The 16,606-nt window shown below is 60.9% G+C and overlaps 1 protein-coding gene across 7 annotated transcripts in view; it reads right to left on the bottom strand.

The window, feature by feature from the left end:
* NAV1 (neuron navigator 1) overlaps nt 1-16,606 on the bottom strand; it is a 45,699-nt gene that overhangs the window by 13,280 nt on the left and 15,813 nt on the right. For all 7 annotated transcript variants that reach the window (XM_015884819.2, XM_015884821.2, XM_015884822.2 and 4 more), the window contains 4 exons: nt 9,799-9,901; nt 7,725-8,090; nt 528-666; nt 83-380 (listed from right to left, as the gene is read on the bottom strand). In XM_015884819.2, the coding sequence (XP_015740305.1) occupies nt 83-380; nt 528-666; nt 7,725-8,090; nt 9,799-9,901 (906 nt within the window). The remainder of the gene's footprint in view (nt 1-82; nt 381-527; nt 667-7,724; nt 8,091-9,798; nt 9,902-16,606) is intronic.

The following is a 16,606-nucleotide window of genomic DNA, read 5'->3' as shown; positions in this document are numbered from 1 at the left end:
CTAATTGTAACCTCTCCTCTTCCCATCTAATCCCACCACCTCCCCACCAGAGGAGCCATGCTCTGCCCCATCCCAGCCTCACCTGCCACTTTGAGGGTGCTCTGGGCCGTGTGGGTGATGGGAGAGGTCACTGCCACCGGTGGGGTTTTGCCCTTCTTGAGGGAGCCGGGTGTGCCCAGGCTGACCGGCTTCTTCAGCTCTCCACCCTTGGAGCTCTCCTCGCAGCTCTCTGCAGGCTCCCGTCGCCACTTGGAGGAGCCGTGCTCCATCTTGAGGCTGCTGCTGTCGTAATCCAGCTTCTTGGGCGCCTTGTCGTCCGCGTCCCCGTACCAGCTCAGCCCACTCTCCACCAGCGAGCGCTTCTCCGAGTCGGTGCGCAGCTGTGGGCAGAACGGAGCCATGGGTGCACCAGGGGATGGGGGCATGGGGCACCCATGGGTGCTCACAGCCCCACCGCATCACTGTGCCATGGCTCCGCCATGCCTTGGTTTCCCCACTCAGTGCCCAGAGGGGATGGCAGCACCTACCGCTATGGCTGAGTTCCTGCGTGAGGCCGTGGGGGTGGAGGGCAGGGAGTTGAGCGAGGAGCTGGCATTGAACTCCTCCGAGCTGAGGTTGTCAGAGGCATCGCTGAGGCCGCTGCTGATGGAGCTGCTCTCATCCCAGCTGCAATGGCACAGCCAGCGTCAGCCCCCCCGGCCCGGCCATCCCCTGCCACCCACCGGCCCTGCTCCACCCCAGGGCTCCAACCTCAGCCCCGTCAGCCTGGCAGGAAGCCGATGCTTGGCAGCTTCAGCTGGCTGCAGCCCAGCCTGGCACAGCCTTCAAACCCCACCATTTCCCTGCTAAGACCCCAGAGAGATGTTTTATGGACACAGCAGCACGGGGGGCCACCACCTGCACCAGGGCTGGCACTGAGCCTCCTACAAATAGTCCCACCCAGAGGGTCGGGAGGGTTCCCAGAAAGGGCAGGGACCAAACACAGAGCACAGCATCCACACACCCCGCAGCCTCCACCCTTCTTTGGCTGCCCTGTGCCCTCAGGGATGCAGCACCTCCGTGTGCCCCAACAGCTGCTCCGTGCCGAGGGCGCAGCGGAGCGTGCACAAGCCCATCTCCAGGGCTGTCACTCAGCATGGGCATCTTCCAGCAGGGTGAGCACAGCCCCTTTCAGGTCAGCGGCTCAGTAGGTCAGCGAGGCCCCCACAGCCCCAAATTGGGCTGGGAGGGAGAAGCTGTGGTGGAGGAGAGGGGAGCAAATCCATGGGGTCCCCAAGCATTAGTGTCGGCACTGCAGCACCAGCACCACGAGAAGCAGCAGCTGGGGAACTGAGAAGCATCACACAAGTGACACAGCAGCCATGGGGTCAGGGCAGGCAGGAATGGCACCCACTGAGCATCTCTGCCTCATGGCGTTCAGGGACACCCAAACACAGGGATGGAGCCACACAGCAAACTGAGTTAACACAGTGTTCTGCAACACAGCACCGGGCTCTGCAAACCCCTGCCCATCGCTGGGGAGCTCAGCCAGAAATGAAGTGTGCTGGGGTCACTGAGCTGGAAAGCCCAGGGGAGCCAGAACATGACTGGGAAACACACAGAGCTTCCTGCAGGGCTGCACAGTGGATGCCCGTCCCCATGGCAGGGGGTCGAGATGAGCTGCCCCACCCCACACAGTCCCCAGGAGCACAGCTGTTGTCATGCACCGGTTGTTCACGGATGGGAGAGCAGAGTCCGGCCCCGGGGCAGAGGCCCCACCACATCTTGTGAGATCCCACAGCCGCTGCAGACCCCGGCAGGGCACCGCGAGATGCAAGTCCTGCCCCTGCTGACCTTCCCAAACACGGGGACCGGGACGGACACAGCCCCCCGCATCCCTGCAGCAGAGCATCACTGCCCAGGAAGGGATTTAATTACAACCACGTGCCCAGGAAGTGCCACGGGGCTGCCCGGCTCCGCAGATCCCCCATCACCAACCCCTGCTCTGGGGATTTCTCACTGGGACAGAAATCCCCAGAACACAAAGCAAAGCTCCTCCACCACCCCACATCAGCATCTCTCGGTACCATCCCTGCAGCAGGCAGCACTCCAGCACTGCATGGAGCTGGTGCAGAGCCTTGGGGAGCTGCACCCCTGGATACAACTGAGCCCGAGGTGGGTCTCTGCAGCTCCCCCCAGCCCAGCAGGACTGACCCCAAAAGGTCTCCCGACCCCACACTGGAGGCTCAGGGTGTTGGCATACACAGACCTCCCGTTAAATAGGAACGGGCTTGGGGGAACCCAACATCCCCAGTCCCCCCAAGATCCAGGGCATCCAGCTCTCCAAGCACTTCCCAGCTCTACCAAGCCCCAGCACAGCTGCAGGGGGTGGAAAACGTCCCCAGAGCACTCAAACCATGAGGTGCCTCCAGCCGGCATTGCAAAGGGGTCCCCCAAAACCGAGCACTGCAGCGGGGAGTCACCCTGCAAGGAAAGCATCACTTGGGGCAGTGCCGGCTCCCGGAGGAACGCACGCAGCCAACCCGCGATGGGCACAACCAGCACAACCTGCAGCCAAGGTCACCCTGCAACCACCAGCCACCGCACCGCACCGCACCGCACCGCACCGCAGCGAGCGCCGCAAACCCAGCGAGGGGTCCGGGTGCGCACACACGGCAGCTCCGGGGGGACGCTGTGCCCCGTGGGGGGGTGGGAGAGGGGCGGCAGCTCCCGGGCGACGGGCAGCACCGGGGCACCCCGACGTGCCGCGGTCCCGGGGCTGCGCTACGGGGCGGTGCGGGCAGCGGGGTCAGAGCTCAGCCCGGCTTTGTGCCGCACACCCGCAGCCCCTCCATCTTAGCACCGCGCCGAGCCCACCTCGCAACCACCCCGCAACCCGGCACCGGGAGATGCGGGGATCGCGGGCGGAGCCGCACCGCCCTCCCCCGGTGCAACCGAGACAAAGCCCTCCCGCGGCGCGGCCCCGGGGCTCCGGGCCCGGCAGACAAAGCCCCGAGCCCCGGAGCCGCTGCACCGCCGGGCCGGGAGCCGCCCGCCCGCAATGCGCCCGCCCCGCCCCGAGCCGCGCCGTGTCCGCCGGTGCCGGTCCCGATGCGGGGCGGTGCCGGGCCCTACCTGGCGACCAGGCGCGGGGCGCGGCGCGGCCTCCCGGCCCGCAACATGCTGCTGCCCGTGGCTGCGGCCCCGCGAGCGCGGCGGGAGGGGCGGCGGCGGCGGGACCGCCCCACCGCGTTAAAGCGGCAGCGGCCCCGGCCCGGTTCAGCTCGGCGACAAAGGGACCGGTTCGGCTCGGCTTCCCCTGCTCCGCCCGGCCCATCAAAATGGGGCTGGGGTCCCACCCCCCGGCCAGCACGGCCTCCCCCAACCACCGCCCACGGCCCCGCAGTGCCCCCCCAGTGAACCCCACATCCCTGTAGGCAGCTCCAGTGCCCCCCGGTCCAGCCCATGTGGGCAGCCCCAGTGATCCCAGCCAGCATTCCCAGCCTCGGTGCCCCTCAATCCCCCACAGCCCTGGTACCCTCACAGCCCAGTACGGCCCCCGTTACTCCACCACCACCTCTGATGCCCCCAGCATTCCCCAGTTCGCACACCCAGAGCTTCTTGGGCTCAACCCTTGGGCTTCAGAACCCCCCCTCAACCCGTATTCACTGCAGCACGGACCCTTTACATCTGTTTCTGTGGCTGCCCCCCAGTCACGGCGCACGCCGGGACCTCTTCACCCGCAGCGGGCAGAGGGTTAAGTGCAGCTTTAGCAAAACAGCACCGGTCCCTGCGGGCTCGGAAATAAGTAATTCCTTCCTCGCTGTCCTCGCACGGCAACGCCTCTTGGCTCCCTCCCGCCGCGCATCCCCGCTCGCTCGAGGCGATACGATGCGGTGCGGGGCGGTGCGGTGCCCCGGACGCCTCCACCAGCATCTTAGCGCCGAGAGCGAGGAGGGGACGTGGGACGGTGCACCCCGCATTGTGTTCACCCGATGGGTTTTGCCTCTCACCTGCCCCCACTGTCCCCAGATGACTCCCCATGAGGACACTGAGCCCTCTTCATCTGTCCCGGCCCTTTTCTCTTGCTCTGCCATAGTCATGGCAACGAGGGAGGTGCAGGGCTCGCACAGACCCTTGTTTCTACAGGGCTGTGGCTCTGAGGGGGTCTCTGCATCCCATGCGACCCATGTCCAAAGGCTGGTGGCACGAAGGGAGCTCTGGGGATGTGCAAATGGCCACCGCTATTCCGCATCAGCTCCCAGCAGGACTGTTGAGAAATGAAAGGAAATGGGCTCTTCCCTTCTCATTCACTTAATGGGGCAGAAAAACCAATTAGCTTCACAAATCACTACTGGGTACTGGCGGGGTGTGGGGATGGGGCAGCATCCTCCATCCAAGCTGTGCTCAGAAACCTCATAGGTGGGAAAATTGAGGCAGCAAGCTGGTCTGAATTGCCTGCACTCACCCAAAGGGGGGAGGATCAGCATCACACCCCGTCACACCCCGATATCCAGCTGCAGCCCTTCAGCAGGGCACACAACAAGGAGCACCAGGCCACCTCTCTGCTCCCCCAAAGCACATCCCTGCGTGGGGACCTCGGGATGTTGGGGGAATGGGGGCACTCAGAGCAGTGCTGCATGCAGAGGTCAGTGAGTCCCAGCACAGCTCCAGGGTGGGGGAGTGTGACTCAGCCTGCTTGCGAAATTCCTATTTTTCCCCATGTCTGGACAAGCCCTCGGACACCTCTGCCTGCAGTGGCCGGGCTCCTTCACACGTGGCAAAGTGGCACGTGGCAAGCAGCAAAGCCATGAGGCAGAGCCATCCCGTGAGCTCCTGAGCTGCAAGAAAACCCCAACCCTGGTTCCCATGCCCAGCAGGCAACAAGAAAGCAGGTACGAGCCTGAGAGCCCCTCCTCGCCCTCCAGTCCCTCCAGGCTTGAGCTGGGGCAGCAAGTGCCAGAGTAGTGCTGGGTCCCACTCCTTGGTGATGGCCTGATGCAGAGCAGGGACAGGGCTGGAGCACCACTGCAGGAACAGCCACCAGCCCTGGATCATCCCCTGGCAGCTCCTGAGCCCATGTGCAAAACACACCCGATGCAGAATCCTGGCCTTGGGGAGCACCGTGCGCTGGGAATCTGCAACAGGCTCCTGGAGCAAACCCCACATCAGGAGCAAATCCAACACAGAGGAGCACGCTTCAACGGTGGTGGTGCCCAGCAGGGTTCAGGGGCCCTTTTCTGGGGCCATCCCCAGCTCACCCTTATCCCGGCTGGATGCAGGAGCTCCGCTGAGCCTCGGCACGCAGCGCGGCGCAGCAAATATTTATCCACAACTGCTTCCCTGCTGCTCCCCGACGGCCCCAAACACACGCAGGGCCACGTGCGGGGCCACGGCTGCACCCCACGGGACGCCCCTGCTGAGGGCTGAGCTCACGGCTCGCCGGGATGGTGCTGAGGGGTCAGGCCAGGGGTCAGTGCTGAGCGCGGGCGGTGAAGGGAAGGGAGAAGCGCGTCCGCCCCAATCCCACTCGGAGAAGGGGAGGAGGGCGGCCGCTCCCCTGCTGCTTGCAGGGATCAGAGCCAAACATCTGCTCCCAGCTCTGAGCTCGAGGAGCTGTGAGGAAGCCGGAGCTCGGCCAGCACTGGAGTGCAGCAGGGCCAGAGAGGGCACATCTGCATCCCCAAACCATGCGTCACCCCCAATCTCAGCACCAACAGTTGGTGCTGCAGCTACAAGCATGTGGATGCTCACACTGCAATGGGATGCAACAACACCTCCATCCATCCCTCCTCAAAGATAAATGAGGGTGAAGGGACCCCCCAAAATCACATTGGTCCTTTGGGTCACCCTTGGCAGTGGGCACAGTGCACAGAAGGGTCCGGCACCTTGCTGCAGCATGGCCTGGAGGGGACACACAGAGCATCCCAGAGCTCTGCGTTTTGCTGTGCCAGCATTGTGGGGAAGCAGCAGGGAACGGGTGGGATGACGAAGGATCTGGCACAAGGAGGGTGGCGGAAAGCACGACGTCATGCAGGGTTCTCCAGCCCCGGGAGACGTGGCGGGGCAGCTCGGAGCCAGGCAGAGCTGGCTGCCCCAGCACGCCACAAACCTCACTGTGCCAGGAGTGCCAGAGCTGCTCAGATCAGCTCATCGAATGAACAGCAGAAATGCAGCCACAGAGCTGCAGCACGGGCAGCTGGAACCAGGGCAAAACCCGACTTGAAAAGCCCCGCCTGAGTGATCTCTGCCTCCTCCGCTTCCAGCCTGATTCACGCACAGGTCTGCACACGAACACACCCAGCATGGCTGCATCCCAGCCCAAAAATCACATCACTGTGCCCCAGGGGTGGGCAGCAGCACCTGGTCTGGGTCTCCAGAGCCCAGGAAATGTCTTCAGCCCAGCCAGGGGCTCCTCAAAGCTGCCCCCCCCCATGGGGACCCCACCTCCAGCCCACAGCCCCCATACCTTGTCCTGCTCTCCTGAGCTTTCCCAGCCAGGTCCCATCCTGCAGCTCTGTATGTCTCCAAGGGGCTGTGTCACCACATCCCCCTCCACGGGGCTGTGTCACAGTGTTGGGGGTGGCTCTGACCCACTGCCCTACAAGCCCGGGTGTGCGCCGGCGCATTGCACAGAGGCAGTGCCCCAGCAGCAGGGACCCGGGGGCTGGCGGCCCCATCTGCAGCTCCTGCCCGGTGCATTAGCAGCACGGGGAGATGCGGCCTGGGGCGGTGTTTGCTTTCTAGGTCAGAGGCAGTGGAGGAGGATGGATGTGGGGCTGTGGGGCTGCTCTGTGCTCCCTGTCGGCAAAGCAGCCCCACACCCAGCCAGCACAAGGGAGGAATCACAGAGCCATGTGGGCTGGAAAAGTCTTTTCAGATGCTCAGGTCCAGCCATCACCCTGACCCACCGAGTCCCACCACCACAGCAGGTCCCTTGGTGCCACATCCCCCCATCACCAAAACATCCCTCAAGGATGGGAACTCCACCCCATTCTGATGCTTGGGCACTGTCCCCATAGAGAACTCCTCCCTGGTTCCCAATCTCAGCCTCCCCTGGTGCAACTTGAGAACTAAGTGCAGTACCCAAGGCACAGGATCCCCATGCAGCTTCCCCTTCCCTCCAGACCCTCCCCACAATGCCACACACCACCAATGGGGTACCAGAAGGGACCAGCACAGCACAGCTCCAGAAGGACCCAGGTGCCCCACGGTGGTGTGAAGGCTGTGCTGGGTCCTGCTAGGAGCTGACGTGACTCCGGACACCCATGCAGGGCTGGAGCCAAATACCTCCTCCTGCTCTGGGAGAACTCAAATGCTGGTGTTATTTATTTTCTCGTGCACTGAAACAGGAAACCTGCAATATGCTGAAGCCCTGGAGCCCCGCCAGAGCCAGGGGCACCACACCAGCTCAGTGGGAGCGAGATGTGCCTGGGAAGAAAACGCAAAGGTCTCACGTGCTGGGCTGGAGATGCTCTGGGGTGGAGGGATGGAGGTCTGGGGGGACTCATAGCAAGGGGTCAACACATTGCCACCCAGTGACACCAAAACCTTGGTGCCCTGCTCTTGCTGCAGTGCTGGGATCCCATCCCATTTGTCCCACTATGTACCACCAGTGCTCGGATCCACTGATGGAAACTGGGGGAGCCCCCAAGGTCATCCAGACCAACCATCAGCCCAGCCCTAACCATGCTGCTCCTTATCAGCCCCCTGATCTGCTAACAGCCCCCGATCCGGGCACTCACCCTGTGGTGATGTCGTCGTCCTCCGTCAGGGTCTTCCCCATCAAATCACTGTCACTCATATATCCCGACTTCAGCTCCACATCATCACTGTCCAACGCCTCCACCAGCTCCAGCCGGGAGATGTGGCTCAGCTTGCTGGGGCTGCGCATGGGCATGGTGTGTGAGTAATGCGCCCTCTCTCCATGCATGTACCAGCCAGGGGTGCCCTCGGAGCGGCAGCTGCCCCCCACTGATGGTGCATCCCCTGCCTGCAGCCGTGGGCTGGACTGCCCATAGCGCCAGGAGAGCGGTGAGGAGCGGTTCGACAGGCTGGAGACGCTGCGCGGGTTGGCTTCGTCGCTGTCGTAGCACGTCATCTCCAGGGAGCTGCAGGGATGGGGTCAAGGTTAGGGTTACCATTAGGGTTGGGGTCACCTGGAGGGTTACCGACCCCAGCAGCCAGCACAGCCCACACATTGCATATTCCAGGTCCTGCAAGGACAGCCATGATGTGTTGGTAGTGCCCATTCCCTCCAGGAGTTGTGGGGCAGGATGTGGGGCACGATGGTGCCTGCTCCCCCTTGTGGCCTGAGCTACAGGAGGATGGACCCTGCTTTCTCAGGCTCCAGCAGAGCCCATTGCTGTGGGGTTCCCCAAACAGGCAGTCAGGAGGGACACAAGCAACCCACAGGCCATGCTCCATGCACCCCTGCCCATTGCCCCACACATCCCAGCAGGGATAGAGGCTGCAAAAGCAAAAGGGGCAGCTCTTCAGCATGGCACTGAGCTCCCCATCCCCACAGGGTCCCCCAGAGTCATGCTGAGCCCTGTTAACAGGGATCCACCAGGGAAAGCCCCACTGTGCTGCTGAATGTGTGCTGCTCTGGGCCAGCCCAGGAGCACGCTGCCCCCCACCCCTCGAGGTGCATTTTGGGCCCAGCAGGGAGTGATGTTGAGACTAAATTTAGACACCACAAATGATCACTTCTTGGAGCAGCTCCTGTGGAGCCCACAGCCCTCAGCTCAGCTCTGTGCTGCCATCAGAAGCCGTCCCCCTCCAGCAGCCACGTGGGCCCAGCACTCCTGCAGAGCGGCAGAAGCCAAACCCGACTGCAACGTGGAACTGAAAAGAGGGAACTATATAAAAACCGGGAAGTTTGTTCAAGCAGAACTGCAAGGGGCAGCTGAAAGGGGCCGGTTTGGTAGGCAGCACAAGGGTTATTTAAAGCTGTGCTGCTGGTAGCTCAGGGAAGAGGCTGAGCAGCAAACCCCAAGGGCTGTGAAACCTCCCAGCAACAACACTGTGCCCCAACACAGACACAGGGCAGTGTCATGGATCCACTGGATGGAAGGACCCAGCATTGAGGCCCACCACCCACTGATAGGGTGTCTCCATGGCAGGGATCTGTCTGAGCCCTCAGCCACTCATAAATCACCAAGGAAAGGAGGGACAAAACCCAGCAGCAATGCTAATTTAATCACCCATAATATCCTTGTCCTATTTCCCTACGAGCAGCTGACAGGATTTGCTGAGGAGCTGCTGAGCCGAGCACTGCATTCAGAAGGCGGCCGATGGAATCTGACACAGACGAATGCAAAGGGAATGCAAAGGAAATGCAAAGCAGCCCTGCTGGGGCGTGGGCAGCACAGCAGCTCTGACACCAAGCACACACTGCAGAGCTGCAGTGGGTAATGCCAGGAAATCACCAGCTCAGGGAACGCAGCCATGTAAATAGTGGGGCTCTGCTCCCTTTGCTCGGGGATGTGCTGGGATCCCAAAGCTCTGGGTGAGCTTCTGCATAAAGAAATGCTGAACAGAGAGAAATTCTTCATTGGAGGAGCACAGGGCTGCTCTGAGAGCGCCAGGGGTGGGTGAAGGGGATGGTGAGCTGCTGCTGCTCGTCCCTTCCACCACCAAACTGAAGCTTGCAGCAAGACCACGAGGTGGCAATAGACAGCCAGAGGATGCTCACAGCTGCTCACCCAGCGCAGCCCGCTGCACAGCCCGGCTTCCAGGCGTGGCTGCAGAACGCAGGGCTGGGGGTGACACCCAATAGGAAGGATGGGGAAGGGGATGGGGGTGCTGAGTTCTCACCTGTGAGACACCTGGGAGCCCCGCAGGCTGGACATGGTCTCCTCCAGGTTCTGTCGGAGGTCCAGAACATTCTGCACCGTCCTCTTCCTCTGGGACTCGGGGTCTGTGGGAGGACAAGGAGGCTGTGATGGGACAAAGCACCTCTGACCACGTTCTGCTCTCTCTCCGAGTCCCCCCCTCTGCCACCTGAGAGGAGATGGCTGCAAAGGCTCCCACTCTGCACCCAAACATTAATATTAGTAGCAGGGCAGAGTGACCAGGAGCAGGGAACCCAGAGCCCCATTGGGATGGGAACATCTGCTCCAAAAATGTTGTGCTGGGAGCACATCCCCATGTGCACACATGCACACACGTTAGCACACCTGTGTGCACACACGTACTTACACACACAAATGCACACACACAGCTATGGGGTCACCACCTCCTTTCTATGGCAGCTGGCACAGTGCTGCTGAGCCTGGGGCACAGCTTCCCACTCCGTGTGCCCCTGATGCACCGATTCACACCCCAGTGGATAACAGCTGGGCTGTGACCGCAGCCCTCCAGTGAACCACAGCCACATCTCCAAGTGCAGCAGAGGGGGGTCGGCTCCTCCTAACACACCATGGCACACAGCCCTCGGGCCGTGCAGCAGCACCAGGAGAGCTGTGGGAATGGAGGGGTTCATGGCCAGCACACGAGCAGGGCCCATCCCCGCATCCCCAGCACCCACAGTCTGCATCCCTGGGACCGCAGGCAGTGCCTCGGGCTCAGCAGCACAGCCCCACCCCTACGTGCCCACCCCCAGTCATGCAGCCCTGCTTTCCATGTGACCCTACGAGGCAGTGATGAGCTCAGGCAGCCACGATGAGACAGGTTAAATGAAGCTGGTGCAAGCCCTTAGCATGGTGGGGTGAGCGGGGCTGGCAAGCACCAACAGAGCCCCCAACCAGGGCTGGAATGTGGGGCAACCAGTGTGGCACACAGAGATGGGGATGTGCAGGCTGTGAGGAGGGGTCTGGGGGCTGCAGCCACAGCACAGAGGAGGCACGGTGGGGCAGAACCAGCAGCCAGCCTGCTCTGCACATGGGGACAGAGGGAGCCAGCATCCTCCTGTTGGCACACAGGCTCACCTGAACACAGCCAGGTCCCTTCCACACACTGCACTTGGGGCAGCACTGTGTCCCCTGGGTAGGGCTGGTGGCACCAGCAGCAGCGCAGCCCCACTGGTGTCACTCACCAGGTGTTGGTGAGGGGCTGGCTGAGCCCTGCAGGAACCGGAGCAGCCAGGAAGGGCTGCAGTGTGGGAACAGCAGCAGCGCGCCGGATTCCTCTCCTCATCGATTTAACAAGCTGCTGCAGCCAGATGTGTGCAGCTGCCGGCACGCAGAGCAGCAGGGACGGCTCAGCCACGGGGTCAGTCGGGCACTCAGCCTGAGCTGGGCTTGCTGCCCACCAGGGACGTGTCCTGCACATCTCCCTGCTCGGCGCGTCTCCTCCATCCCAGCTCAGAAGCGCAGCCCCAATCCTGGCCCTGTGCCCCTCCGTGCTGCCCCCAAAGCCCCCATCCTGCAAACTGCAGTGAGGAAACTGAGGCAGAACGCCCAGCTCACCCCAACCACCACCTGACTTCCTTCACCCGGCGATGCCCGATGCTCTGCCATCACAATGGAGCGCAGCCACGTCCTATATTACCGGGCACTGCAGACGTGGCCAAGAACATCCAGGAACGAGGAACCCATCAGCTCCTGCGGCTCATGACAGCGCGTTTCCGCACGCAGCCATTGCCTCCTGCTGGGCCTGCAGCCCCACACCCCACATGCACCCCATGTGCTTTGGCTGGGAGAGCCGTGTGAGGATGTGCACATGTGGGCCACGTGGCAGCCAACCCCATGCAGGGGTGCAGGGATGTAGGGCTGCGTGTGCAATTGGGGCTGTGCTTCAGGGCACGCTGCTCTGCCACACGGAGCTGCCCAGCCCTGCAGATGGCTGCTGCACCTTCAAAGTGCTTCACAACCTCTTCTTCCTGCTGCCTCCAACCCAGAACAGAGTGGACCCCAGGACCCTGTAGGTACCAGTCTGCAGTGCACAACTGGGGGACACCAGCTTGCCATGCCAATAGCAGAGTGTTTCCACGTGGAATAACTTGGTTTTCTCCTCCATTCTTACAACCACTTCTGATTCATGCTGCTGGGCAGGAGGCAGTCACAACTCGTCATCATTCTCCCTGTGGTTTAATGACTCCTTCCTTCCCCACGACCCCGGGGTGACACCGGCTATGGGGATGAGGATGGATGCATCTCAGTGTGCCCTGGGCTCAGCCCCAATGTGGGGTCAAGCAAAGGGGTGTCAGTGGGCAAAGCAGGCAGAGACAAGACACAGCCTGAGCCACCCCATAAACCATGGCCATCCCCATAACCAGTCCCATAACCATCCCCATAAACATGTCCAGTCCTATAACCGCATCCGTTCCCATTACTACGTCTGCCCCCATAATGACATCAGCCCCACAGCCACGTCTGCCCCCATAACCATGTCCATCCCCATAACCATGTCTGTTTTCATGACCAGGGCCGTCCCCACAGCCCCGCAGCACGTGCCAGCTCCCTGCTGGCAGCAGGAGCAGCAAATTAGCAGCAGTGACAGCCGGGATGGGACTTCAGCCGAATCAGCACTTCTGGGGCGCTGCTGCTGCTGCTAAGCCCTGTGAATCGCTCCTCCTAATGAGGGCAGGGCTGTGAGACCTGGAGCCTGAACCCGGTCTGGCTGCAGCGAGCCAAGCTTTTAAAAGGGATTCAGACTTTCTCAGGCTAGAGCAGCCATAAATCTAGTTAATTGGGTCTCTCCCATATAGTACTTTCCAAGCGAACACACTGGAGAGATCCAGCCCGGGCCCCCAGCCCATTTGCGGGTTATTCTTTCAATGGATGCTTGGCCCCAAACCACCCCACCTGCGCATCCAATGCAGCTCTGTCTCCATCAGGATGAGCTCAAGCTGCTCAGCCTGTCACACCTCCAGCCCAGGGCTGCCTGAAATCCCCCCCCTGGTCAGACTGTGCCCCATGCAGCCGGGGCTGCTCCCCATGCAGGGTTGCTCAGCACCGTGCCTCAGTTTCCCCATAGCTCTGCACTCCCCCACAGTACAACCTATGTGTGCCCCATGCAACACAGCTGCACTCAGCCTTGGTACCCTGAGCCTCCAAGAGCCACCAACAGCTCGAGGGGACCCACAGCACAATTAACCCAACCAGAAACAGGGAACAAAAGCGAAGTGAAAGCCCTGGGGGCAGATGGTGCTGCTCCACACCCAGCACAAGCCACGGGACGGACATGGAGGAAATTCAGAATTCCAGATGGCTCTTTTGGGTGGGTTTTTGGGTTTTTTTTTGGGTCCTTTTTTTTTCTCCCCTGTCTCATTTCCAAGGCAACAAGACTCGCTGTCATCTGCTCGTTGCCATAGCGATTTCACCTGATTCTGCTTCAGCAGTGGAGGAAGAGAAAAGCCGGGAGAGTGCAGTGCTGCCACGGAGCCCTGAGCTGCTGCACTCCGAGCTGTGGGGAGAGCGTGGATCAATGGGGCTTTATCCGACCGAGGCAAAGGGCTGATTCACGGGATCTAAGGAAGGAGCTGCGGGTTTCTTAGAGCACAAATCTGCCCTTCTCTTAACTGCTTCGGTGCCCGCCAGATGTGATGCACATCTGGGGACATCGCCATGGTCTGCCTGGAGAGGGGGTTTGGGTGCTGGGGGTCCAGTGCCCACCTGTGGCTGCACCCAGAGGACTGAGCTGGGCTTTGGATTGCCCCCATCCCACGTCCCAGCACTGCCCTGTTCCAGTGTCCTCATGGCACTGGGAAGAATGGTACAGAAGCATTCTCACAGTGAGCAGAGAATGCCCCAATGTAGCCCTGCACCCCACCTTCCCCACACCCTGTTTGCCCCTCACCCCAGGCCAGGGTACACAATGCCCTGCCAGAGAGCACAGCTCAGCTCCCATAGATTTGGGGTTGAGCTCCCCATGGCCACAAAGTGCAGCGCCAGATGCCATCAGCACTGACACTGCCCCAGCAGCCCCATTGCTTCCATGGGTGCTCCACACAGACAGCAAAGATACATCCATGTGCTGAGGGGCTCCTCCAGCCCCACACTCACTGCAGGTGGGCACCTGGCACAGCCCAGCACCATCATTCATGTACATCCATCCCCTTCCTAGTGGGAACCAACACCAGCGGTTCAGCAACTTGAGTTCAGTCAGCCCCTCAAACCCATCCCCCCCAATGCTGGTGTGTGCCCTGCACCCAGGGCTGCTCCAAATAGCGTTCATCGCTGTCCCCTCCTCATCCCATGTCCCCATAGCCGGGAAAGGCTCCTGGCTCACACTGGCTCCCATTTGCAGCAAGCAGAGCTCCAAACGAGCACACAGTCATTAGCGGAGCCAGCCACCCCGCTCCCAGCCAGAACACAGCCATGCTTGGGGAAGCTTTATATTCACAGAGACAAACAACTCACATTTGCTTTTTAACTGTTGGAATTGCACCCAGTGGGACGGGGAGGGGGGAACAGGGAACCCTTTGTCCCCCTTCTCCTTGTGACTGAGAGCTTTGTGCAGAGCAATGCGTTGCAAACACAATTCTCCGCGGCCTCAGCTGGGCTCTGGTGGACACTTGGCCTGTCCGTCCATCACCCGGCAGCCGAGGAGCCCTCAGTGCATCTCCAGCAGGAATGCAAAATGTCCTCCTCCGTTCTGCACTGAGCACTTCCTTACAGAGAATGCAGAGCTCACCCATCTTAGCAGTCCCCTCCCAAACCTTCACGACCAATTCTAGGAATCCAAGCTGCTGAAGGCACAGAGCTGCCATCACCCTGGAGAGGGACAGAGCACCCGGGCACAGAGGTTCTGGTGGCCCCAAATGAGTCTCATTCACCCTTTGGAGCTGAGCCCTTCCCCCCTTAGAGCTTCACACCAGGCTCTGCAATGGGAACACTGACTCTGAGACCATCCAGGGGTCCCCAGGAGCCCCCAGCAGATGAATGAGGGACCCCCCAGCCCCACTCAGCTGCAGTAACGGCCCCGTTGCCACCAGCTCCTCAGGGAGCAGGGAGGTAACCCAGGCTATTCTTACTTCCATCTGGGGAACGCTTTCCCTCCCACGTGCACTGCCACAATGCTAATTTTGAGGCTGATGATTAATTGATGTCAGGCTCATTAGGGGGCCAGCAGCTCCCTCTCCCCAGGAGCAGCAAGGACAGGAGGACACGTTCTGACAGATGCTGCGGGAGCCGCGTGTGAGTGACATCCTTACAATGGGGGAGAGTGAGAGCCAACGCCACCAGGAGCCCTGGGGAAGGGAGATCCCCTCTGGATACAGGCTCAGGGTCCCACCACACACCCACAGCCTCCACCAGAACTATCATCACAACCTCATTGTAACTGCAGCTCCTGGAACACGCCGTACAAGGAAAGGGACGCATGTGCACATGGTGCCCAATCCCAGCACTGCTGCCTTCCCTTGGGACCACCACGCTGACAGTGGGGCAGCAGGATCTGCTCCACCCTCCGGCTGCTTCCAGCCCTGCTCACCTCACCCTCCCCTTGGGAAAAGCCTTTCTAAGCAACAGCTGTTTTTGCTACCAAAGACAACAACAAGATGCAAGTGAGGAGAAGGATCAGGCTCTGCCCCTTTCATCCTTCTGGCTGTGCCTGCAGGGCAGGGGATGCCTGCAGGAATGGATGCTCTCCGGTGTAGGAAGCAGCACTGCCGTGCAATCAAAGCTCTGCTCACAGAAGGGGCTCTGCAGCTCCAACCCAGCTCTGCCAACACACAAGCAGAGCCAGCACAGCGGTGTGGGGAAGGCATCAGCCAGAAGTCCCTCCAACAAGGAAGTGATTTGTCTTTCTCTGGATACGTTTTCTACCAACAATGAGCAAAGAGTGGGGAAGTTGGTTGTGACGGTGCACAGCGGACCAACAAGGAGCCTATTGAACTGGGGAGTGAGAGCAACCAGGAGCCCAACAGACAGCACAGGGCAGGGAACAGGATGCAAAAGGAAACACCACGTGAGCCTGGGCTTCATCCAAACCAGGCGGCACGTCCAGCGGTGCTGAGGGCGAAACGCACACAATGAGCTCAGCAGTAATTAGTCCCTTCAGGAACACTTTAAGTGGTTGCAGAGTTTACCAAGAAAAAATAATAATAACAAAAATGGGGAAAGTCATTGAAGGAAAAAAAGAAAAAGGTCATAAAATGCGTTTTCTGCTCCAGTTTGAAACACAATGAGATCCACCAGGAGACCAACACTCCGCCAAACGTGGAGGCGATGGGGTTGGGCTGTTCTTCTCCCAGCAAACACAGCCCTGCATGGGGAGCAGCAGCACTCCAGGCTTCCCTTCCTCCTTCTGGGAGGTGGGAGATGCTCAGAGGATGCAGGGAGCACAGAGGGCAGCCCCAACTGCTGCTGCTCTGCAGGGGAGAACCTGGTGAGGAAGGGAAGTGCAGGGCACTGGAACCAGGTTCAGCAGGGACCCCATGGGCTCCCCATAAGCCCACAGCCCCATCCCAGAGCTGGACACTGCAGTGTGAGCCAGCAGCATTGATGTAGGAGGGAAGGAGTTCACCATCCTCCAGCACTGCTACCTCAAGGAGCACCAATGTGGGAGCGATGGCACAGGGCCCCCGAGCAGCCCCACATCCATGGGCTCCATGCACCCCATCCACTCCTACAGCAGCTTCCAGGACGTGTGTCACATCTGCTTAGGAGCGAGAACGCCTTGCAGAGGGCTGAGAAGCTGCATGGAAACGAAGGATCGTTACCACCATCTCCTTGGAAAC

Source organism: Coturnix japonica, chromosome 26, assembly GCF_001577835.2.
Source record: "Coturnix japonica isolate 7356 chromosome 26, Coturnix japonica 2.1, whole genome shotgun sequence".
Taxonomy (NCBI): Eukaryota; Metazoa; Chordata; class Aves; order Galliformes; family Phasianidae; genus Coturnix; species Coturnix japonica.
This window is presented reverse-complemented; position numbering and strand designations above follow the sequence as displayed.